Source organism: Filicampus tigris, chromosome 7, assembly GCF_054856515.1.
Source record: "Filicampus tigris isolate MCC_2025a chromosome 7, RoL_Ftig_1.0, whole genome shotgun sequence".
Taxonomy (NCBI): Eukaryota; Metazoa; Chordata; class Actinopteri; order Syngnathiformes; family Syngnathidae; genus Filicampus; species Filicampus tigris.
In genome coordinates, this window is record NC_141223.1 from 913,329 (window position 1) to 937,117 (window position 23,789).

Consider the following 23,789-nt stretch of genomic DNA (forward strand, 5'->3'; position numbering starts at 1 on the left):
CTCAAAACAGTTACGCAAAGGCTGGTAAGACTTTATGTGCATGTGAAATATTTTTTAATTTCATCAAGTTTGTAAAATAAATAAAACTGTGTAGGATTTTGATGGAGGCGAAAAATGAATAATTTCCATTTTGGAATATGACTGAATATGACATAAGGTCGAAAACGTGAGTGTCACGAATAATTCCTTAATGCGGTGTATATTGCCAATTGTATGCCACAAACAAACTTTTCTGTGACTCCCAAACAAAATGAACACACCAAATCTATTCATACTTTTCAATTTAATATATATAGATATAAATACATACATTTGTATAGGTTGCTTTTGATATTGCTTGGACGTAAAGAAGCTGATGTAGGCACAGAAATGACAAGATAGACGAGTTTGTGAGGAGTAGACAAAAAGAAAATATAATGGCATGCAGGATGCAATGGCAAAAAAAAGGATTTACAGTAAGTTTGTTCTTCGTTTGCTGGCATAGTTCAACAATTGAAGACTCAATTTTCCTCTCAGGCACTTTTATACATGAAATGAAAAATGAGAACTAAAAGCACATTCGGGCTACATTTTCAAATTAGAGGTACAAAATAAACAGACAATCTGTAGTAGTCCGTAGTAATATTTTAGGTGTATGGGAAACAGTAAAAAAAAAAAAGCTTTACTCATTAAAGTGAAATGCTTTGCAAAATGCTGACACAGCAACTCATGCTGCTGGGATAAGAGCTGCTTTTAGCCCATCGCTGGCATCGGGTTGAAGCCTCAATTTGTCACAATTTGGTCAAGTTCATATTTTTCGCTCATCCATACTATTAGTCAGTGGGTGCTATTTTTCCAAAATATTGACCAAACCAAAGTGTGAAAATATGGCTTGCTCTCTTATGATGCAATGAACAAACATGCCATTTCTGGGCTCTCCTTTAAAGTGATGATTTGAGAGGTACAAGGATTCCGCTCAAGGCCAGCGATATATAAACACCATTCAGATCCAAATGAAACCCATCGATGCCCTCCACAGATTATTCAGCCACGTGTATTCAGTCCATACGATTACATTCAACATGTACAATTAGAAAGAAAAAAAAGAAATGACCGCTGTTGGATTGTAGTAGTGACGATGCTGCGGTCAGGAAAATAGTTTAAGGCAACATCCCTGGTGGGGGGAGTGGGGAGGTCCGCTTTTTTTGTTGTTGTTTTTGTTTACTTGTCCTGCATTTTCTCCAGAATGGGCACAATCATGTCAAACTTGGGCCTCTTAGCCGGGTCCTCGTTCATGCAGATCTTCATCAGCTTGCAGATGTGCGGCGAGATGCCGGGAGGGATGGTGGGCCTCAAGCCCTCCAAGGCAACCTGAACAGGAAAAATAGGCATCAATCGGAGTTGTGCAGACTAGCCAACAAATCCACTAGATTACTCCACAATGACGTTTACAGTGTGACAGTCATCATATGGTTTTGGTTTGAGGAGGAAGTAGATATCTTAAAATCAATTGGCCGGTCCGCCTCTATTTTTAAACGTCCGCCCGTGCCGAAACTTTCCATTACAGTAAATGAATGTTTTTCCTTCGAATTTGTCTTTTTTGTTCTTCTTCTGTCTGTCTGTCTGTTAGCGGTTGGCAAGCAACTTGTGGTGCATTACTGCCACCTTCTGAAATGGAGTGTGGGGCTGGCTGTAAAATACCGTTTCAACAACCTCCTAACCCTTTCCAAAAGTAAAAATGTCAAACTTAACTCACGAGAAAACTCTGTAAAACTGTCTCTGTATTCACCGTAAAAGTAAAAGATCTCTTTGCTGACCTTCATGCCGATTTCCATGTTGGAGAGGTCGGCGAAGGGCACCTCCCTGGTCACCAGCTCCCACAGCAGCACGGCGAAGCTCCACATGTCCGCCGACCGCCGGTTGATCTCCTCCGGCTTCTTCTGCAGGGCTGCAAACAATGAACCGCGCCAAGAAGTTAGAGCCAGTGCGCTGACGTTAACGCCCGTCAACAATCTTGTCATGTACGAGGACAAATATTTTTGAACGTAAGCAGGATTTCCACATAGCTGTCATTTACTTTGTTCTTTACATTTCTGGCAATTTTCACTTTTACTCCACTACTTTGCCTAAGTAAAACGTGCGCTTTGACTCCGATGCATTTCGCCGAACCAGGTTCGTTGCTACAAAACAAAATCAGAAGAATTTGTTGACGTCGTCGAACGCCTCAAAGGGGGAGAAGAGTCAGTCCTACGACGGCATTGACCTGCCCACTTCCTAGACTACTGCACCCCTCCCAGGGTAATGACACCAAAACGGTTGGCATTTAAGATCTTACAATATCTCCAGCAACAGGTGACGACCAAAACGACAATGGTCAACTCCTTGGTGGTGACAAGGCTTGAGAAATTTTTAGCAGATGAGAATTGCAAACAGGTCTTCAAACGTTTGCTCTCCGCCCGATGTTCAACTACATCTAACAGGGACACATTTTGCTCCGATTCAATTGATGAAGGTTGCTATTCAGCATTCGCATGCATGGAAATGATGAGGATAGCGCCACCTGTGCTTCAATTTCAGGCAGGAAAAACCTTGCAAACGTTGCGATTTCACCAGCACGGTACATTTCACTAGCTGCCAAATACGGTGCCGTGCGCCGTTTCCATTTTCTTTCTAATCCGTTTAGACGGGACATGGCAGACAGATGACATTTTGGTCGCTCCCGCAGTGACGCTCAAGCTGTCACTTTGGATGTGTGTGCACTGCGTCTCACGCACCCTCGGGGGCCACCCAAGCGGGCGAGTACATCCTGCCAGGACACTGAAAGGAGAACTTGACGTCCGCCATGCTGATCCTGGCTGTCATGTCTTCATCGATCTGCGGAGGAAACACGAGCGAGATGTCACTCCTGAGTGGAAGGGACGCGTGGCGGGGATTTATGGACAGCAAAGGGGCCGAGACTTGTGAGAGCGCTCATAGTTTGAAGGGCTCGTTCCTCCACACCCAACTCAAGCAAGCATTCCTTTTGGCATGGATCGATGGATTCCAACACGCCAGTGGGTGAAAGCGCAACCCAAGTTGTTGTGGACAACGGGTTCCGAAAAGTGTCCTTTCTTTCCACAATCAACGGGATTACAATTCACTGATTGCCAGGTGCATTTTGCAAGGCTTAAACTAGCAATGTGACAAGATTTCCCGGGAATGAAAAAGTCGTGTCAAAATGCAGCCTGGTAGGAATGACCGGAGGAATCGCAGTTCTGAAAATGGGATGATGGCTTCTGGAGATCCGGAGTTGCTTTGTGTCGGCAACATTTCTGTGTGAGATCGCCGATAGAAACTCGAGTCAAAAGACACCTGTGTGTCAGATTCAAACTGTGAAACATTTTATGATTTTATTTTGTATACAATCCTTTTGATGCTTATAGTTTATGGCTAATGAACCCCAAAGTACAATCTCAGGAAATGACGACGTGACTTCATACGGAAACGAAGCAGGAATTTGCCCTCTGAGAAACATTTTGCCATGTGTTTAATGAAGCCACATGACCGGAGTTTCATGTTGCCAACTGAACCGCCGAAATAAACCAAGTGTTGTGCGATCCAGTGAGCCCGTCTATCGTTACGTTCCAGACCTACCTGCAAGAGGTGAAACTCTGCATCATAGAGACTAACGGTATATAAAACCATTTAAAAATAGGATTTGTACTTTTTTTTTTTTTTTAAACAGTTTGTAAATAGACATAAAAAAAAACACACAGCACTCATCAAGCGTACTGAAAATAAATACTGCCCATATTAGAGTGTCTGTGTACCTTTAAGAGGCGCTACCCGGTGGGCTTGCGCGAGATGCCGCGCGAAAGCTGTGGCCGACAGCGGCTTCGGCGTGAGTGTGCTCACTGTTTTATCGCTCCCCCGGGTGGCGCGGGCATGGAAGCGCGATGTGGCGGCTGAACACCGTAGTTACTTTTAGCAAGCCGCGTCTGTCAATGTCTTCTCACCATGATGCTCTTGCTGTTCAGATAGTGTCGAGGGATCATGGGCTCCAGCGTGTGCAGGAAGGCCATCCCGCAGGCGATGTCCAGAGCAAACTTGACCGCTTGCGTCTGGTCCACCACAAAGTCTGACGGCGGGACGACGCGCCGACGTCAGCAAAAGATCATTCGGACCCCGGAACTTGCAGGAGTGCAAAGTACTCACTGGTGCCCTCGTGCAGCACGTTGTAGAGCGAGCCGTACGGCATCCAGTGTGTGATGATGATGGGGTGGGGGGCCGGCGGAGACTGACACGCTCCCAACATGGGGAGGACATTCGGGTGGGAAAAGATCCTGCCATGGTGACGGGGAGGGAGGGAGGGAGGGAGGGAGGGAGGGAGGGAGGGAGGACAACAACACGGCACAGCTGACATCAAGCACGAGTGGGCGACACAAGCAAACAGTGGACAACTGAGCTTTTTGCCATGACCACGTCACAAGTTCTTCCGGGTGGCAGCCACCAAGGCTTTCCATGTCGTTAAATTAAGGGCTGCACCGTATTGGAAAAACATGTCATCTGGTTGTTGAATACAGAGATATCGATATTATTGCGATTTTGAACATGTTCCGGAAGAAATGACATTTTTATTATCGAACGAAAGACAGACTTTTTCTTTACCACGTAGCAAAATAAGCAAGCTCGTAATTGTAATTCCCCTAGATAGTGTCCGACTATTGGGGGGGCAATGCACATTTCAATTTGCACCTGACTGGTCAAATTCAAATAGATCGCGCAGCCATAACGACAACCGTAGTCTAAAATTAATAGAAGGAACGAACCTGGCAAGATTTTGGAAGATGTTCACGTTGGAAGCGTTCATTATGTGTAGGAATGCGGCAAAGCTTCCGACGTGACTATCTCCCAAAACATTGCCAGGTTCGTTCTATTATTGTCGGACTACGGTTGTCATATTTTTATATATGTCCACATCCATTTTGGTGACAGCCGGTCATGTTTTTTGGAAGTGACGGAAAGTTGCCACTCTATGAGGCAAATACGGACAGGCAAAGGACAAAGAATACAACTTTTGGGGCGCATCTGGCGGCGCAAGGCCCAACGCGACAAATATTTGTCATTGTTTTGAGCTCTAGCCAGCGGTAGTCATTCGCTTTCTGCCACCCGGAAGTACCCCGGCACCCGTTGCCTCCAGTTTACTACCGGTCACAAAAGGCGGCAACAAGACAAACGGTGAGCACGATCACAAGAGTACAGCAAACGCACGTCAGACGGGCACCTGAGTTTGGGATACTCCTCGTTGAAGTCTCTGCTTTTCCTCGTGGTCCAGTCGCGGACCTTCAGCACTTTGACCACAATCTCGTTGCCTTGCCAGCGCCCTTGCCACAACTGCACGTCATCAATGAAATGTTACACGGGTCACAGACGTATTGCAGGTAGAGTCGAGCCCCGCCCGCCTGGTCAAAAATGTTTGCTGAAAAGGCACCTATTTGTGTATTTTTGTTCTCTTTCTGTAACGGGCAAAGATGGCTCCAACGTGCTGAGCTCCTTCTAAGGGACCATGTTAGCCGACCCCAAAAAAGAAAACAAAAAAAAACCCACCTTGGCTGACTTGACAGCAAACGGCAACTTCATGTTGACAAAAACATGAGGATTTTTGTCTTCATTCAAACAAAACAAGTCCAGCAATATTGTATTAGGCCGAGAAACAGCTTAACTTGAGTTGGGCTTCTTTAACTGGTGGCAAGTGTGTGTGCCATCTCCTATTCAACCTCATGCCACTGGTTAAGATAAGAGGGTGTGCACACTTGTGCAACCAACCGTCTTCTCAGTTGTGGGCATTTGCTTTTCATCTCGAATGATACAACTGGGTCGCTCGTACGCTTAAGTCATATTCATGATGCAAGATGCTTTGAAATGATTTATCTCGATATCACAAAGTCTGCGTTTTCTAGTCAGTATCGTTTACCTTTAAGATGAGTATGAAAAGATATTGAAATGTTTTTGGATTCTACTTTGGGTGCGCTCGGTGTACGTAGCCAATGAGGTATGACTTCATCGAAGCAATTCCAAAGGTATTGGCCTGAGTCCGTAAACCTTGCGAGGGTTGGCGTCACGATTGGTTGTCAACGTACCTCTCCGGACTGGTTCTCGTTTATTCGAGCCAGGAGAGAGAGCTGCTTATAGTCGATGCCCGCGTGTTTGTTCAAAGTACCGTTGCCTAGAAACGGAAGGGATACAAAAAAAACATTTGTTAAGAATGAGTCACGTGACAATTTCAAGATAAAAATGGAGGCACATTTGAATCACGCCATGAGCAATAAAGCACCATTACGCAAATAGTGGCCGGGAGGGCCTTTGTTTACTCGACAACACAAGGAGAGACTCCACCACACTTGAATTTATCAGAGAGAATGTTTATTTGGTTAGCAAGAGTCGAAATGGGCTCGGCAAATAACTTTCGCTGATCATCGGTGCCGATATTCGTCGGTTTGATGCGTATCGGGATTGCCTTTTTTTTATTTTTTTATTTTTTTTAAAAATAAATAAATCCGACAGCCTATTTGAGATCATTTCGGGCTACTTTGGCCTCGATGCAGCCGCGCAGCACGCTAGGAACTCCATTCAGCTTTTGCTTTTGTTTGAACGTCAAGAAAAGTGAACGATGAACATTTGAGTTGTATAGACATTTTGGAAAAGTTGATTTAGAAACCTTTAGAGCGCTACTTATTTGTTAAAGCCGATTATCCTGCCGTGTGAACCGGGCTCAACGCGTCTATTGTCAAAAGACAAACAAAATCCTTTAAGATGCTGCAAAGACGAAAAAGCTTGTTTTATAAGCATTACGCTCAAAAAGCATTTAAACAAAGTGTTTTGACGCCGTTATTTTCCCAGCAAATGAATATCGGCTCCAAATATCAGTTATCAGCCTCCTTGGCTACTCATAATCCGCCTGGGCATCCGCCCTAAAAAGAACGTATCGTTGTAGTGCTGGTATTGTATACAAATTAAAAGACAAAGGAGAAAAATAAAATAACAGGTATCTAATTTGTCATTACTATCCGTGCTGTAGCATTTGCGTGTTGAATGCGTGCCTTCATTTGTATGTCGGTTTGACTGTTCAATAATCGGCTGAAATTGCAACGCAACTACGGCTCCCCTTGCCTCAGTTGTGACGGCAATTTCGTTCCCTTATTGCTCTCTTTTCATTTGAAGTGTCCGAAGCTCCCTTCTAACTCAAATTTGGCCTCATAAAGCAATGTAAAAAAAATAAATGAAGAAACAAAGTATCTCTCAGTACGTGTTCTGTACTCACGGGGTCGGGTTCTGGTGGTGCCCTTCCAGAAGGTGTCCTTGAAGGGGATTTTGGTCAAGTTCTGTCCCATTTTCTCAGCTTTTTCTACCCAACAAAAAGACAAACTGAAGACAGGAGGGAGCGGGAAATGGTAAGAAGCAAACAAGCAAGGGGGCTGACCGGATACCTTTGAGAAGCTCTTGCAGGTGAGGTTTGGCTTTGTCCAGGGGCGTTTCCCCATATTTGTTGCAGATGCTCACCTGAGCCCCGTTGTTGACGAGGTCCTGCGAGGCGGACAACGAGCAAATCACGGCGGGACGTGAGCAGTCGACAAATTGCGCTTTGAGGCCACCGGGGGGCGCACCAACCTCTCCCACCGAGTCTTGTCCCCAAAAGCAGGCGTAATGCAGCGGCGTGTTGCCGTGTTCGTTGGCTGCGTTGGTGTCCGCTTTGCACTGAATCAGCTACAAAACGCAAACAAAGGGTGAGACGTGGCTCTACTCGCTTTGGGCTGCAGACGGAGCGCGCACAAAGTATTCCTAACGTCGTACCGCGCGTTGCCTCGAGACGTGCCTAATATTAGACGGCCTCTCAGGCGGGCGGCGTTTCTAATTCCGACACCCCGCTCATGCCATCAGACGCATCCGAGACTAACAAGCGCCGCCAACAATACAGGCACCAGATGGATTTCGACAGGTTTACGCGGGGTGTTTGCCAATGAATCTCATCAAAAAAAAAAAATGTTTTAAAAAGGGCAACAAAATAGACCACATAATAAAGCACACAGAGGAACGGTTAAATGAGGCTAAAATGGCACAGCCACAAAAAGCAATGCCATTTGTCCCAAGCCATCAAAAACATTTTGAACGGGACATTTTGTGCAGTAGACAGACAGATGAATGTAAAGAACGGAGCCTTTGAAGACCCTCCCAATATCTGTCCGTCCGTCCGTCTGTCTGTGAAGCGTCAATGGGACAAGGCGGTCGGACGAGTCACCTCGCGCTCGCTCGCTCGCTCGCTCGCGTGACCCACTTTGTCCAGTACCTTGCCCACAATGTCGCGATGTCCGTGGCTGGCGGCCAGGTGCAGGGGCGTGTCGTCCCCGCGGTTCATGACGTTGATGCGGGCGCCCCGCATGATGAGCATGTCCACCACGCTGGAGCGGCCCTCGCGACAGGCCCAGTGCAGGGGGCTGAAGCCGTGGTCGTCCCTGCAAAGTCACAGGCGGTGTTCAACGTCGCATCCAATGCACGCTTGACTTCACTTGCGGGAACGAGCCGCGTCAAACGCAAAGAGCGGCGCTGAACCAGTATGGAAAGTCATCTAATTGCAATTTCCCCACCCGCAAACTCGCAATACGAGTGGCACTTTTTCTTACGACAAACAACACATCCCATCCGTGCGTCAACTTGTCCCGTTCCGTCCGTGCCTCACGTGGGCCGCGCGTCAATCGGGCACGGGACGCGCCTCGGGTCGGCCGACGCGACGCATCCGATGGGCTCATTAACGGACGGCGCTTATTGGGGCGGCGCATAACACATCGCAAACATCCGACGAGGTTCTGTGCGACTTCGTGTATCGACTCCAATGCGCTCCGGCCGCCGTCATTGCCGAGTGACCTTGCGAGCCTTGTGCGCTCCTGCGGCAGACGAACGTCAGCCGGATGACAGAATCAAAGCAGTCAAAAGCCGCCGCAGTCCTTCGGCCAGCGAGAAATGTATGATTTCTTTCCTTCTTTTCCATCTCTCCGCCGACGCCTCAAATTCCAAAGTTACGTACGCACGCAGCACAATAATCACCCCGAGAGAGAACTGAAGGGGCATTATGAAGGAATGTCGAGCTTCCGCCCCCGTCGCTGGCCCGTGTGGCGGGAGACCCTCTCGGTCCCGCGACGCACGTCTATCTGTGCATCGGGTGGGAGGAGGCTCATTTCCTGTGCGAGCAAAAGGCCAAAGCCTCAAAAGTCACCCGCTCAACTTCATGATGCCCCGGAAGGAGGTCCGCTGCTTCTGGAAGTAAGATCTTGACCGCGAACAAGATGAGTGGGGACCGCCACCAAGGACCAAGCGTTCATCAGAGCCGTCTTCAGCCAATGTGCCAAATCCGCCCGCCTTTCACGTTGGACTTGTGTCCGTGATGTGGCATTAGGGCCGGTGGGTCAAGTCAGAGGGTGCGTGGAGAAAACGCGAGCATCAACTTAGCCCACGCGTCAAGTAGGCTTGCTTGAAAGTGCGATGCATGAACACGCAAGTCCCAATCGGATGAATATTTTGAGTGTCCATGAATCCCATCATCATTTGAATGCAAACTCTGATCGGATTCAAGAGATTTTGTCCATGTAAACAAACATGTGGTGGGTCAAGTTGTCCAATCTTCTCCAGGTGTCATGTCAGCCGTGTGTCAATTAGAGCACTGCGTCAAATTGGCCCAAGTGTCAATCTGGCCCTTCCGCGTTTCACGTTAGGCCCGAATTTCCACCGTGCCAATGTGTCAAGTCGACCCCTGTGTCAAACGGACCATTTGACAACTCCGCCTCGGATCCCGTGTCAAGTTGGCGCATGTGCCAACTCTGCCCGTGTGTCCATTTGCGCTCATGTGTCTACTCGGAGTAGAAGTGAGCGCATGTGTCAAGCGGTTTTGATAAAGTTTCATTGGAACTCAGTTGTTGTTTTATGGCAAAATCGTGCAACCGATGAACAAAGCAAAATCTAAACATTGACTTTCCTACTCCCGGCAGCATTAACTTCCAAACAGCTTTGAAGCAAGGCACTTTCAAGCGCTCCAGTTTCTCATGTGTATTTTCCACCGCGGCAGACTTTCACAGGACCGATTTTCCCTTTGAGCTAGCCTTGGTCCACACCACCGCCCCCTCCCGCTCTAAGCCCCTCCTGGCCAGCTGCGGTCATTTATTTCAGGCGCTTCCACCTGCCAACGGGCCTCAGTCTGGCAGATGCGACAGAAACAAAGTGTCACCGCCAGCTCTTTAAAAGGCTCGGTTAAATCGGAGGAAATGAGCGTCACGTGACGAGAACGGATGATTCATTTGGTTTTACGATCGACTAAAGGCAAAGTAAACGGATCCCTCGAGACCGCGACGCACCCATTCCTACCGACTTTCATTCATAAAAAGTGTCAGCGGGAGTTATGGCGACCACTAAATGTCCACTTCCCGCCGCGCTGACGAAGGGAGTTGTATAGATATCAAAATCAGCAATCACCCCGTAAAATCCCCACCTTCCCAAACAAGGAGCCTTCAATCCGCATTAGCTCAGCCTGCGCAGCTACCGGTGCCGGCTAAATAAAGACGAGGACCGGAGCAGTCGGTCCAAGGAAAGCACGAACAGGCCAAGCGCTAGTTTGGGGAAAAACATTTGGAAAACGAGGCAGTCAGGGCGAGTTAAAGGACAGCGCAAAGCTTCGACTGCAGCAGCTGAAAATTTGAGCGCAAACTAAAGGAGAGGAGCAGTCTTCCAACCGCTGGAATAAAGAGGAATGTCGGAAAAGGAACCATGGGGTTGGGGTTGGGGGGGTTGGTTGCAGCGATGCGCATTCCACGCACACTTGTCTGTCTGGCCAAACACGACTTGGACAGTGCAGCCCGCTGCAGGCGTCGTGCGTGTTATTCCTTGTAAGGAGATTCAGCATTGAGCCGGCACGCTTTCCCCACAACGCTGCGCCGGTGTAAACAATCTGGGAGGATGCAAAGTGTTGCGCGCAGACATTTCAAGTACTGGGGAAGGTCAAACGCTCAAGAAAAACTCATTATTTCTTTGTATTGAGGGGTGCAACGATTCATCGACAACTAATCAATAAGCAAATGAATCGAAAATTATTTGGGATAGTCCGTTATTCATTTAGAGACCTGAAATTGTACAAATCCTCAGAATTCAAGTAAATCTTCTCTCATTTATTTAGTCCTCGAGAAAATTAGACTGATTGACGTTGTGTTACATCAAAATAAGATATTTGCAAACGTCAATTATCAATACTTTAGCCTATTTTTGACATGTTATGGACCAAACCAGCAACTGAGTAATAGGAAAATTGATTCATATTTCTTTTCCGCACTGTCAATTTGAGAAAATGTCCTGCCCTGAATAAAGGGATGGAAATCAACGTTTTGTTTTTTTTAATCCGATCCATTGACAAAATACTCGACAGATTAATTGATTGTTAAAATAAGCGCAAGTGGCAGCCCCATCCTACCTTTATTGTTTTTCCAATGCACAACACTGAACAGTGTTAGTATATCTATATTGAGAATTGTGTGGTGTTTTGGGGGGGATGGAACGCATTCATGGCATTTCATTCATTCATTTTCATCATTTCAATTGGGAACGCCGACTTGATATACTGTATAAGTGACTTGAATTACAGGTTTAGCCACACAATGCATTAAGCAATAAATCATGGTATCGTTGCAAATTCCTCCGAACTCCCATCTTGCGGATTATATGTTTATTATTATAAACTTATTATAAAAGCTAAAGGAACAAAACACTTGCTGAGTTTGAACTTCCATGAACTTGGAAACGTTTTGCAACTTGAGAAGCATATTTTCCCTAACCAAGTGAATTGTGATGTTAAGTCCGACACGTGACGGAAAAGTGATGTGCGCTCCTCTTCTTCCCACTCGAGGCGATAAATCAGCCAGCCGGGGAGAAAGGAGCTCGACGTGCTGATCAGCTAATGGAAAAGTCCAACTCTGTATGCAGTGGACTGCGGCGGACGCCGTTTGGCCGCTTGAATTGGCTCAAGAGAACCGTTGCTGAGTCTTCACCGCGTCAGTCGCGCACGGCCGTCCGGCGTCTCCGCGAGCGTCACGGCGAGCTTCCTGTGCTGGCGTCACGCTTTGTGGAAGGGAATTCCCGACCTATAAACACGCACTTCCGCGCAAGTGGGTTCAATCCCAGGCCAGCGGCCCTCGGGAGACAAACTAAGAGTCGCTGCTGTGCCAACGCTAAGTCAGCGGAGGGACCGACCGACCGTGCTGAAGTTTGCCATTGCCGCATTGTTGTACCGACGCAGCCAAAGGGCCAAGTCAACCTGGCAATTTTCTACCATGGGCAGACGGAGTCCCTTTTCCACTGCCTGGAAAAGTCGCCGTTTTTCTCCAACTTTATATTGCGCATGAATGGCACCAACACGACAAAGTGGGAGAGCAAAGTCAATCTGTCGGCAGCACCTTTTTGATGACACAGCAATTTACCAAATCAAAGAGGCCGTAGCCCATTTTACCATTCCCTTCCTATTTTCCATATCAGTTCTATTTCATGTCAACGGGATTGAGCCTACAATTTTCCATCTCAGGAGAAAGTGCAAGAAACGGCGTCTCACCCTTGGTTGAGGTCATTTTCCGTGTTGTCCAGCCAGAGGCGCACAGCCACCGCGTTGCCTTCTCGACACTGCGTGAAGATGTCGTCCATTCTGGGGTGACCGACGTTAACCTGAGCGACACAACGCGGAGCTGAAGCAGCAAGGCGGAGGTTTCATCCGTCCCTCACCGGGGCCAGTGAGGGACACGATCGCTTAGCCTCGGGCGGGGGCACTCGCAAGGGCCTAAAATGGAAAATGTTGAAACAATTGTGTTGGAAAAAGTTGTGCTGATAATTGGGCCGGGCCATAGGGCTTTCAAATAAAATTGAGATTTCTGATTTTACCCTACGACAGGAAAATGACATTTTTCTTGTGAAAATAATTTAGCTCATTTCTGATCCCAAGTTGAAAGACGATCATGACGACAGTCCCGAGTTGTCAAGAAACACAACCAAAATTGAGCAACCCCATACAAGCTTAATTTATTAAGTATTTGACCAAAGTTTCTTCCAGCAAGCAACTCACAGTTACAGTGGTCAAGGAGCATGAGCATATCTTTCAAATGTTTTGCGATGGATTTAATCATTTCCAATGACACGAATTACTCAAGAGCAAAAACACAGACTTTAATTTGAGGCACTTTAAGGACAACTTCAAGAAAATTGCATTTCAACAAACTTCTATTCTACGCTTTGATTCAACCAAATAGTTGCACGTCGTTGCTTCTTCAAAGGGAGGAATTGCTGTTGATTGCCTGTGACAGTAACGTAAATGTGCTTAACTTGATAATTGAAGATCACTTGAGGGAAAATAACCAACATATCTTGTAGTATTAGGGACAGGTTGAGAGGTTGAGTGCTACTTGCACTAAATTGCGTTGATAATTGATTTGTGTTTTAAATATTTAAACATTCAGAGCTACAGAATGGGCGCAAGATTGTAAGACGATTAAAGATCATCCAAATGAGTTCAAATCGTGAAAAGTGTTTTCGATATGAAGGCGAAGTTTATTGACCATTTTGTTTGGCTAGCAACGCCTGCTATCGCGCTAAAACAAACGCGGTGGGGAAACATGCAAACTTGTTGATTTGATTTCCACGCAAGACGGCATAACACGGAGCGCTTGCCCCCAAAAGGAAAGCAGCCAACACCACACTCGAGTAAAGAGGAAGCAAAAAAAAAAAAAAAAAGGAACATTGTGGCAGCTGTAGCCTAGCAAGCTAACCTCCATTCTTGACGGTTCGTTTCGCTCATCCGCAATTGTCGGACAGCGACAAAAGTCAGTGTCGGTTCGCCGTTTAACAAACACGACGGACGACTTCATGCCACCAAGACAGTCCGAGGCGATGACTTACCAAATGTAAAGAAGTGAAAGGGGGGCCTCGGGAGCAGTTGATCGCGGTTTTCTTTTGCGTTTCGGAGAGACTGAGCGGTGCAGAAGCCGACTGCCTTCGTCCACACCCTCGCTCAAGGAAGGACGTGTTACTACTCGGCTACGGCAATCGGAGGAGGCACTCCTCCCCCTATAGGCCATTTGGAGCATTGCATCAACTAATATACCCTCGGGGGACGGATTCTTGAGCGATATATATCGTTGTGTCCGAATGTCCACCCTTATCCCTTATCCCCTACCCCCTCATTCACTGTAAAGTTTCGCGACTTTCGCCCTATAGGCAGCACTTCAATAGAAGTTCTCTGATTCTGTTTGGCGATTCGGACCGAGTAGCCCTGGAAGAGCGCAGCTCGAGGCGCGGCTCAACGTGGGGTGGACCTAAACGTTTGACTCCGCCCACACGGCTTCTCGGCCTTGAAGCGACGACAGGGAAATATGCAGATTTGAAGGGACTTTAACTTTGACACGCAACATCAGATTTGGATGGGACCTCTTTGGTGATCTAGTTTCCTTCAGGACTGGTCTCGTATTATGATAGCTAAAGGATAGTTTTTATTTGTATTTTTTATATCATGGGTGATGACAGTCAAATGTGCAGATTTGAAAGGACTTTTATTTTGACATGCATTATCAGATTTGGATGGGACTTTTTTTGGTGGACACCTAAGGTGGTTTAATGTCCTTCAGGACTGGTCTGGTATTGCGATAGCTAAAGGATTATTTTTAATGACTTTTTTAAGCAGGGGTGACAACAGTGAAATATGCAAACTTCAAGGAACTTTTATTTTGACAGGCAACGTCAGATTTGGATGGGACCTCTTTGGTGACCATCTGCAGTGATCAGTTTCATTCAGGACTGGTCTGGTGTTGCAATGCCAATTGGATTAGTTTGAATATTAAAAAAAGGTATATTTGTATACTATACTACATATAGGCATATTTCAAAGACTACATTTTTTAATGCATGTCAAGATTCAAATGAACCATTCTACATTCTCTTAGAAGTGGACTGGCTGCGTTATACAACTTTATTTATGTAGCGCATTTCCTAACAGCTACAGCTGTAACAAAGCACATTTACATTAAGAAAACAGCAACGGAGACAGTGAAAGCAATACATTAAAACAAATGATTATATACAGTGCACACCGGACTTTCGGAGCGGTATGCAGACACATAACAGATCCCGGCATTTTTTTCTTTCTTTTTTTTTTTTTGGTTCTTTGTATACATTGAATTTCCAAGGTATATCAAACTTTTATTACAAAGTTCAATTTGAAGTTACCTCTTACAGAAGGTGATCAGCTCAATCCCAAACAAAAAATATTTTATATTTACATGCAACTCTGTGAGTGCGGGGAGGAGAGGGGGGGTGAGAGTAGAGGGGGTGACGGTCATGGGGTAGATGGACGCCTAATCAATGAAATGCCTCTGTTAACGTGTGCTGATGCGATCAGTAACAAACACCTGTTAAATACATTAAATACCTATCAAAATAATCCCCCCCCATTGCTTTGGTACCTCTTTGGGTCTATATGGACCCCCCCCCCCCCCGCCCCCCTCCTTTTTGCGCCACTGACTGGCAGAGTCGCTCTTTGTGTCCTATAAATCAAAGTTACTAGATCACGACGCTGCGATTCTACAATACAAATATAAGATCAAAAAGGGCTCTGCCAGTGAGCTGAATCAGAAGAAATTGCGTCTTTCGGCTTGGCTATCAAAGTCACCGAGCCGCAAGATTTCACGTCCGACATTTCAGAGTAGCTGCGATTCAAGAGTTGACTTGACGCAGACTGAAGAAACGGAAATTGTCTTGGCGAGGACAATCCTGCCCCACGTCTTCCGTCGTCACAATGCAAACGGCGCCGTTCCAAATGGGGCAACACTCAAGTCTGCCGTCGGCGCCGAGGCCAGGGAAGGCCACATGCCGTCCGATCAGCTCATCCCGCTCCACTGGAGCGACGAGTACGTCACGCCGCCGCGGCGCGGCGAGCACAAGACCAGCGTCTTCTTGACGTTGGAACCCAGGCGAGCGGCGGCCAGGAGGTCCGACAGCGGCACGCCCTCGTCCGCGCGCACGCACACGCAGATGAAGTGCGCGTGGTAGCGCAGAGGGTCGCCTGCAAACACAAAACAACAAGATAAGAACAACAACCGGGGGCTTGTCGCCTCACTTTCTGCCTTCCATTTTGTCGTCTTCTCTCATTTCTGCCTTCTGGCCACGTCTTGCATTCTTTCCTTCATTCTTACCTTTTCTTCTTTCGATCCATCCGCCCTCTTCTCCTTCTTTCATTCCTTCCACCTTTTCGCATTTCCTTCCTTCCAGTCTTTTCTTTCTTTACACTTCTTCTCCTGACTTTCCTCTGCATCTTTGGCCTTCTCTTATTCCTTTTTCACTCCGCCAATCTTTGCTTTCCATCCTTCCATTTTTCCTTTTCCTTCCTTTTGTCACTCATTCCTATCTTCCTTGCTGCTCTCCTTCTTTTCTACCCTCTGTCCACATCTTTTATTTCATTTTTCATCTTTATTTAGTTGGTTCCTTCTTTTCTTGTTCGCTTTTTTCCCTCTTCTCATTTCATTTCGACTCTTTCCTTCCTCCTCGTTCACTTCATTCCTATCTTCCTTTCTTTTCTCCTTCCGTTCTTTCTTTCTTTCCTTCCTTCCTTCCTTCCTTTGTCATTTCTTCTCATATTTCCTTGCTCCCTTGTTTCCTTCAAGCAAGGTGCAGGAAGTGCCTGACTCCTGACAATAAGCCCTTCATAACATGATTACAGATTTTAAAACTGAGGACCTAATAAAATCAAGAATAGGAAAGTAGTAATTGGAGCAGAGAGGACAAGCAACCAACGTACCAGGATAGACCAGGAAATCTCCGCCAAACTTCCCAGCCGAGGTCAGGAAGAAGCCCCGCCCCCTCAGGTCCTCAAACACCCGGTATCTGGCGTCAGCGGCGGGCGTGGTTTCGGCGCGACAGGCCTGCGGCGTCCAAAGTTGGGCCGGCCCCGCTCTGGCCGTGCTCAGTTGAACCGCCAGCGCCGAGCGCGGGAAGCTGAAGTGACGCTCTAGAGCCTCCAGGCGGCGCCGCGTGTCTTCCTCGCCGTCGACCTCCGACCCTGAGCGCAAACCACCGAGCTCGTCAGGACAATGACTCGGTAATGTGCAAGTGAGTGAGCAGCCGGGTGTGACTTGTGGCCTAGAGCAGCTCCTTGCGAGTCTTGTCATTTTGTACTCGGGCATTTGACTCATCGTGTTCATGTCATCTCACACGCACACGCAGGGTAGTCGGCAAGACGGCGGCCGTCTGACCTGCTGGCGATGAGCCGAGCGCACGCAGCACAGCCGCCTTCCTGTCTTGGAGAACGAGGACTCGCTGCTCCTGGAAGCTTCGCCGCAGAGTTTCCTGGTAGAGCGCCACCTGGCGGTCGGGATCCTCCTCCTGCTCCTGCGCATCCTGAAGACAGCGCACGCTTGTTAGTCACGTGCCAGCCCCAACAACAATCCGGTCACGCATGTGCGAGTCCAGTCATCGAGCTCCCAATGTCGAGCGAGTCCGTCGTTATTTGAACAACCATAGCTCAGCCGTTCAGTCTGCTCTGTTGTCAAAATGTTAATTAGCATCCATATTGCGGCGTTTGAACCCCCTTTAGTAAACAGTTTGAACACAAACAGTGTAGCAAAAACAGGTACACTGACAATATAACAGTACTGACATTTATATATCTTGATCTTCTGCATAGAATGACAAACATTAGAGCCTTGGAATTCAAAGTAAGGCCTCACTGAGCTGGGAATGCCCCCTGTCTGTGTTGCACTGCCCCCATGTGGCCAAAGTGAACACACCAGAACACACCACATTCAATTGATGCAACATGACAAAAATGCTTTCATTTTTTTTCAATTCCACATAATGACGTCATTCCTTTGAGTTTAAGTACAACATTATGCTATTCGACCAAACTCAGGAAACCGATGTGAACCGTGATTGGTCCTTGGTCCTTACAGGTGAACCGTGATTGGTCCTTACCTGAGCCCTGAGCAACTGTCACATCATATTCTGTCGACAGCAATTGGCACAATGGCCGCTCTCTGAGATAGATACAAACAGGTGGATTTTGCCGCTTAATCATATTCCACAAAGCCAATATGAATCAGAATGCTGTGTTTAGACTAGTGGGGTAGCACAGAACATATCATTGTTGAAAAAAAAGAAAAAGAAAATGTCTTTAGAAAAATTTTGAAAAAATATTTTGAAAAAATAAAAAAAGATGGAACAGTCCGGTTGCCATCCATTCAATGCCCTGAGCTCGAACGCGTTATTATCATCATATTTTTAAAATCACACCGCGTGGTTGCGGCACAGCTCGGAGGTGCCGAAGGGACATCATACATGGACACGGACGATAGCGGTGGAAGGCGGTCTCCAAGTGGCCAGCTCACAGCGGTGATCTGTGATGGCTCTGGCCAACTTGACCTTTTTTCCGCCCGTGGAGGTCCGCCGCATAATTTAAAAAAACACCAGGAATAACATGACTTTTTTTTCTGGGTCCCTTTTCACTTACAACAATAAAGAAATGAATACTTTGTCCATCAGTATTTGCCGAAGTTCACAACACAGAGGAAAATCATCAAACTTGACTCCAAGCAGCACAGCCACTCACCGATTGCGGGACGGTGGGCCCGGCGGCGGCGAGGGCGCCACACTGGCCCAGAAGTCGCTCTTCCTCGGGCAGCAACATCAACGGGCGGCCCAGACGCACATTCTGCCTGGGGGTGCGCGGCAGCGAGCCTAGCAGCGCCCCCACGAGGCCAAGGGAGCGCACCGCAGCCACGTCCTGCGTACGCCACAGCAGGGGGGTGGAGTCACACTGACTGACACAAACGGCCCGGACGGGAAACTCCGCCTCTTTGGTAGACATCTCCGCTCTGTCAACACAACATTCGGCTGTTACCTACCACATTAAATAAACGCGCACGCATGCAATATGTTCGTTAGTTAGAACATCAAATTCAAACAAATGTGTTTCTCTTGTATGCTGACTATTTGAACAATTCGGGTTCCAATTGCGGTTCGTACGATTTCGAGTTTGAAAAACTTGACATTGGAGTCAGCCCAAGTCCGGCCTGAGCCAATGTGGCGCCCTGGGCAAGATTCTTCTGAGCGATTAATCACTTTCCCATTAATTTGATCATCATGGCACCTCTAGTTTTAACATTAACATGGCAAATCCTATTGATTTGGTACTACACGATTAAGCACACAGGAACCAGAGACAGATTACGCCACAAAACCTAAACGCCGGTGTTTCAAATTCCGTGATTAGACCCACGCGGACACCGTTGCCATCACAATCAAAGTTTTGGCCAGCGGGTGCTGGGGTTGCGTTCACACGAAGCCTCGAGAAACGAAGCTTCAGTCTTTAACAAAGGCTTCATGATTACCGCGCGCGCGCACACGCACACGCACCCTCCGAGTCAAAATGGCAATTATTACTAGTGTGTTGTACACACTTGACTAAAACACCGAACGCACAACTGAAATACGAGAGCGCTTCATTGTTCGACGTACTCACGTGTTAATGTCGCCCAAAGTTTTTCAGACACATTTGGAGATCAAGATGACATGTTGCACAGCCGCTCGGCGACCGATGAGTTGATGAGGTCACGTATAAACACGGTGTCACAACGTGACTCGGGGGTCAGTAGCTAAATGTTGTCAACCGGTAAATAGTTTAGCTTAGTTTAGCTTCGTCTGCTCGTGCAGCTTTTGTGCCGTAAAGCGCTTGCCCCTGCCGCGTTCGTTTTTACGTCACAACCATCGACATTTGACCGTCACTGCAGAGATAATCGACCACAAGAGGGAGCCTCGGATGCTTGAGGACGACTGCAGGCCGCTGATGACTTGGCATCCACGAATGCAGACGTTTTGCTCTGTAAAAGGAACGTTTAGAATATTGTATGCAAAAAGCGAACACATAGTTAATGCATTAGGGGATTATTATTATTTATTTTTTTTACACCCTCCAAAAAAACCTTTAGAGAAACACGCGCAGATCTAAAAAAGTCAAAAGGTCAATATACGTTTTCCACAGAAATCAGAGGGAAGCCGGGAGTAAACACTTATTTGACCCCCCTTAACAAAAAATAAAACATTTTTTTTTTAGTTAAAAAAAAATCCACAAATATGCGAATCCGCGGGTGCCGAACAGCCAGTATGCGGGAGTTGTCTTTTGTTAATGTTTTTTGCTTAAAAAAATAAAAAAGTGGACTTTTGTTGAAAATGTTGAAAAATTCAAGTATCTTGAAATGAAACTTTAGGGAAAAAATTAACTTAAAAGAAAATGTGAACATAAATCTTCCTTGTTGAAAAAAGAAAACTTTTTGTTTAAAAAAAAGTTGATTTTTATCTCAGAAAAAAATGCATGTTTTTGTTCTCGAATAATACGAGTCCTCCCCCGAAAAAAACAAAAAAAAAACTTTTGTTGAAAAACAATTCTCAAAAATGAAGCATTCTTCAGGGACAAGTAGAACTATTCTCGTACTATGACATCAATTTTTTTCTGTTAAGACTGTAACTTTATTCCCGCAGGCGAAGTGAATTAGATTTAGATTTAGTTTGTGTGGTATGAATGAAGAAGTTGAGCAGAGCCAACAGAAACCGCAACCCAAAGCAGCTCGCTCACTTCCTTTCGGCTGGATAGCTTCAGTTTCAGAGCTGCACAAAGGCCACAAAGGGCGACGCACTCCTGAGCGACTGCATTGACAAACACAAGAGAGCACTTCCTACATTGTTTAGTTACATTACCGAAAGGCAGCACAGTGTGCAAGCGGTTTGCATTTCTGCCTCACGGCCTTGAGTCACGACAGATTCTCGATGTGCCCTGACATTAGTGAAAAGTCAAACGCCGCTCCAACAGCAAACGGTTTAATTGGCATGCTCGGAAATAAATGAAATAAAATGTTTAGTTTTTTGTAATTGCAAACGTGTTCTCACTTCTTTCTTTTCCTTTTTTTTTAGCGTGACATTTTATCTGTGATGAAGGTTGAGTGGAATGTAAGTCAGCACTAGGGTGGAATTCAACACTTCTGCTCAACTGGTTATTAATTACACTGTACTGTACTTGGTGGCTACCGCTAATACTAAGCTAATGGCAGTATTGTAATGTATTGTATTCAGTGTGTGTGTCAAAGTTTTGCGCCATGGAGTTGCGCGCTTAGAACACGCGCCAGCTGACATCTGATCCAAACCACTCAAACACTCACCGTTCTCCGTTTTTGTGTATTTCACTTTGTTCCCTGGTGTGTATTTGACATTGTTCTTTAGTCTTGTGTGTATTTTACTTCGTTATTTGGTGAAATAAAATGCTTTGGTATAACGTCCCGTACATGGTTCATTAGTGAATTTTAGCGTGCGAGTGTATCTCATCGCACGCATATTAATGGTTGTTAGCAGTTAGCATGTTGGTATGTAGTTAGTCACAGTCGAAGTTGGTAGACGGAAACGCTAACGGAAGCCTGTTTAAATTGATGGGCGGAGCAGCTTATAGGCGACAAAGAGGCGAATAGACGGATGGCGGACGGGTACCCTGGCTGCAGGCGGAGGGCGATAAACGGTCCGTGAAATTTTAGTCAAATGCCCAGCTCCGGTTAGTCATCCTGGCACGCGCGCATACAACCTTATCAGAAGACGTTGAGCATCTAGCCACAATGCCAGCATATTCATTAGCTTCATTGCGACCATCAATTACTACTACTATCATTAGTACCATCACAACAACAACACTATTACATCATTTATTAGCACAAGGTTCAACATAAACGGTAGCCTAGGGCCACTATGTCGGGCTAGCACCTACATTCAGATTGGGTCCGTGTCAGTCCAAATTTCTATGTCACGGCTGCCGAAAATGATCCAAAAGTGCATTCCCGGTTTCGGACCAAAAGATATTTATCTCCAAAAACAACCCGGCCAAATCTGGAAATGTGACAGGCGTAAAGGGCCATTATCAGTGTTAGCCTCATGTTGCTAGCTTCGGCCAGCGCCGTTGCCGCTAGTCCTAATACAGGCATGTCCAGCTCCGGTCCTCAAGGGCTGCTGTCCTGAGTGTTTGATATGTCTCCCTATTCCAACACACCTGATTCATTTAGGATCAGATCATCAGCAAGCTCTGAAGAAGCCTGATAACGATCCTGATCAAACTTGCTTTCTTTCTGTCTTTGTCAGTCAGGTTTCCCGCATGGTCATGTCTTGTTTCCTCTTTGTCGTGCATTTCAGTTTGTTACTTTGAATCTCGTTGTGTTGGGCTTAGCTAATTTGCTATTGTGAGTCTTCCACGCTCCTTGTTTTTGTGACTTAATACTTTGTTTACAGATCGTAACTGCTCCCCAGCCTTGCCTCCCTTCTTCCCTGCACTTGGGTCCTCCAACATCACAAAAGCAGTTTGTGACCAATACAACTGGCGCACGTCAAACAGAAAAATATTCAACCCTCCTGTCAGCGATCATTTTTGAAGGGGCGTCAAACGATATCAGTCAAAAAAAATCTTCATCTGCCAATTATTTTTAGAGGGCATCCACTGCGCTTTGCACACCACTGAGAAGAAGTGAATCGTGAGAAGTGTCGATTCATTTTTATTTTTTTTTTCTCTCCTTCTGGTAAGGTGGGTAGTGGGCGTCGTACTGTAGGACCTGTTGAGTGTTCAAGCTGTCAACTTGCTGGAGAACGCTCGTCCGAGGACAGATTGAGTTTCATGTCCGTCCTCCTTAATGACCCGTCAGCGGAGAGGGTCGCTGCGTGATCTCTGTGTGATCCCCAGCACACCCTCCTTCACATTCCCGCGTTCCGCTCACATGCGAGCAATCTGGCTGACATCTGCGGCCCACCCCTGGCCTCACCGTGTTATTAGCGATAGACCGCTCGGACACCCCGCTTCCGCGCGGCCTCCCTGACGCATCTCGGGGGACCCAGGGAGATGAACCTCTTCCATTGTTACATCCAAGGAGGAGGCAGGAGCCGGGAGGAGCGGGGAGGAGCGGGGAGGCGGGGGTCTCCGGGGAGCCATGGACCACCAACTGTTGTGAAACACCAGGAGGCGGCACTCCGCCCGAGCTTGTAAGCGAGCTAAGGAGCAGCTAACATGCTAACGTGCTTTGGCGCAAATGCTTTCAATCAAAACCTGAAATAGTTCTTACAGTTCAATTCCAAATGTAATAAATGAATTGTCATTGTCATTTGAAATATTTTATATATTTCTTTACGGGCTCTAAATTGTAATCGTCAACTTTCAGATTTGTTTTTTCGTTTTAATGACTATTTTGCTGTCTCATCATTTTGTTGTTGTTGTTTATAGCATTTTTAAAAACGTGAAATGACTATATTAATGTTTCTAAATTTTAATGTGAAAAATCCATCATATTTTGTTGTTTTTTAGCAATAAAAATGAAATATGAAATAACTACAAACCAGCAGTCAGGGATGGCGCTACACCAATTATTTTTGCTGTTTTTGGCATATATAAATACATTTGTATTGTTTTGTATTCTATTTAAAAAATATGAAATAAGTATTCCCTGTTTCTGGATTGTCATGACAGTATTTCAATTTTCTCATATTCAAAATATTGTAAAAATAATTGCTGTTTTACTTTGTCTGAATTGCAATGGCAATCTTTCCCGATTATCACAAGTTTTTGGTCATTTTGCAAACAGTGATGTCAGTTCACTTAAGTGAAATGTGCTGCATGTACTGTATTTTGCCTATTATATTATATTGACTTGGTTTTACCACTGGAAGAATTCTTTTGGTTTTGGACAAGCACACAAGTG

General features: G+C 46.3%; 2 protein-coding genes across 5 annotated transcripts; both read right to left on the bottom strand.

Annotated features, from left to right (window-relative positions):
- Positions 1-264: 264 nt before the first annotated feature.
- LOC147144278 (scaffold protein ILK) lies at positions 265-14,124 on the bottom strand. Its single transcript, XM_086036278.1, has 13 exons — positions 13,930-14,124; positions 12,596-12,817; positions 8,303-8,468; positions 7,627-7,722; positions 7,446-7,542; positions 7,280-7,363; positions 6,099-6,184; positions 5,243-5,352; positions 4,174-4,301; positions 3,975-4,096; positions 2,754-2,853; positions 1,797-1,927; positions 265-1,350 (listed from the first exon to the last, which is right to left on the bottom strand). Exons 2-13 carry the CDS (start codon positions 12,682-12,684, stop codon positions 1,201-1,203), a joined length of 1,359 nt encoding a protein of 452 aa, XP_085892404.1. The 5' UTR covers positions 12,685-12,817; positions 13,930-14,124; the 3' UTR covers positions 265-1,200.
- Positions 14,125-15,533: 1,409 nt separating this feature from the next.
- Positions 15,534-19,757, bottom strand: tsen34 (TSEN34 tRNA splicing endonuclease subunit). Of its 4 annotated transcripts, none has more exons than XM_086035810.1 (5): positions 19,538-19,757; positions 18,626-18,890; positions 17,274-17,418; positions 16,820-17,080; positions 15,534-16,087 (listed from the first exon to the last, which is right to left on the bottom strand). In XM_086035810.1, exons 2-5 carry the CDS (start codon positions 18,881-18,883, stop codon positions 15,903-15,905), a joined length of 849 nt encoding a protein of 282 aa, XP_085891936.1. In that variant the 5' UTR covers positions 18,884-18,890; positions 19,538-19,757; the 3' UTR covers positions 15,534-15,902. The 4 variants fall into 4 exon arrangements, with proteins under 4 accessions (XP_085891936.1, XP_085891935.1, XP_085891934.1 ...); XM_086035809.1 differs by lacking the exon at positions 19,538-19,757 and adding an exon at positions 19,295-19,376; XM_086035808.1 differs by lacking the exon at positions 19,538-19,757 and adding an exon at positions 19,042-19,252.
- Between the last annotated feature and the right edge of the window lie 4,032 nt (positions 19,758-23,789).

Coding starts and splice junctions, on each gene's coding strand:
- LOC147144278 (XM_086036278.1), bottom strand. CDS start 12,684: ATGGACGACATCTTCACGCAGTGTCGAGAAGGCAACGCGGTGGCTGTG. Junction 7,723..8,302: donor ATCGCGACATTGTGGGCAAG/GTACTGGACAAA, acceptor TGCGTTTTGTAG/CTGATTCAGTGCAAAGCGGA. Junction 6,185..7,279: donor CACCACCAGAACCCGACCCC/GTGAGTACAGAA, acceptor TTCCGTTTCTAG/GCAACGGTACTTTGAACAAA.
- tsen34 (XM_086035808.1), bottom strand. CDS start 19,067: ATGTCAAGTTTTTCAAACTCGAAATC. Junction 17,419..18,625: donor GGCCCACCGTCCCGCAATCG/GTGAGTGGCTGT, acceptor CGCTGTCTTCAG/GATGCGCAGGAGCAGGAGGA. Junction 16,088..16,819: donor AGATTTCCTGGTCTATCCTG/GTACGTTGGTTG, acceptor TTGTGTTTGCAG/GCGACCCTCTGCGCTACCAC.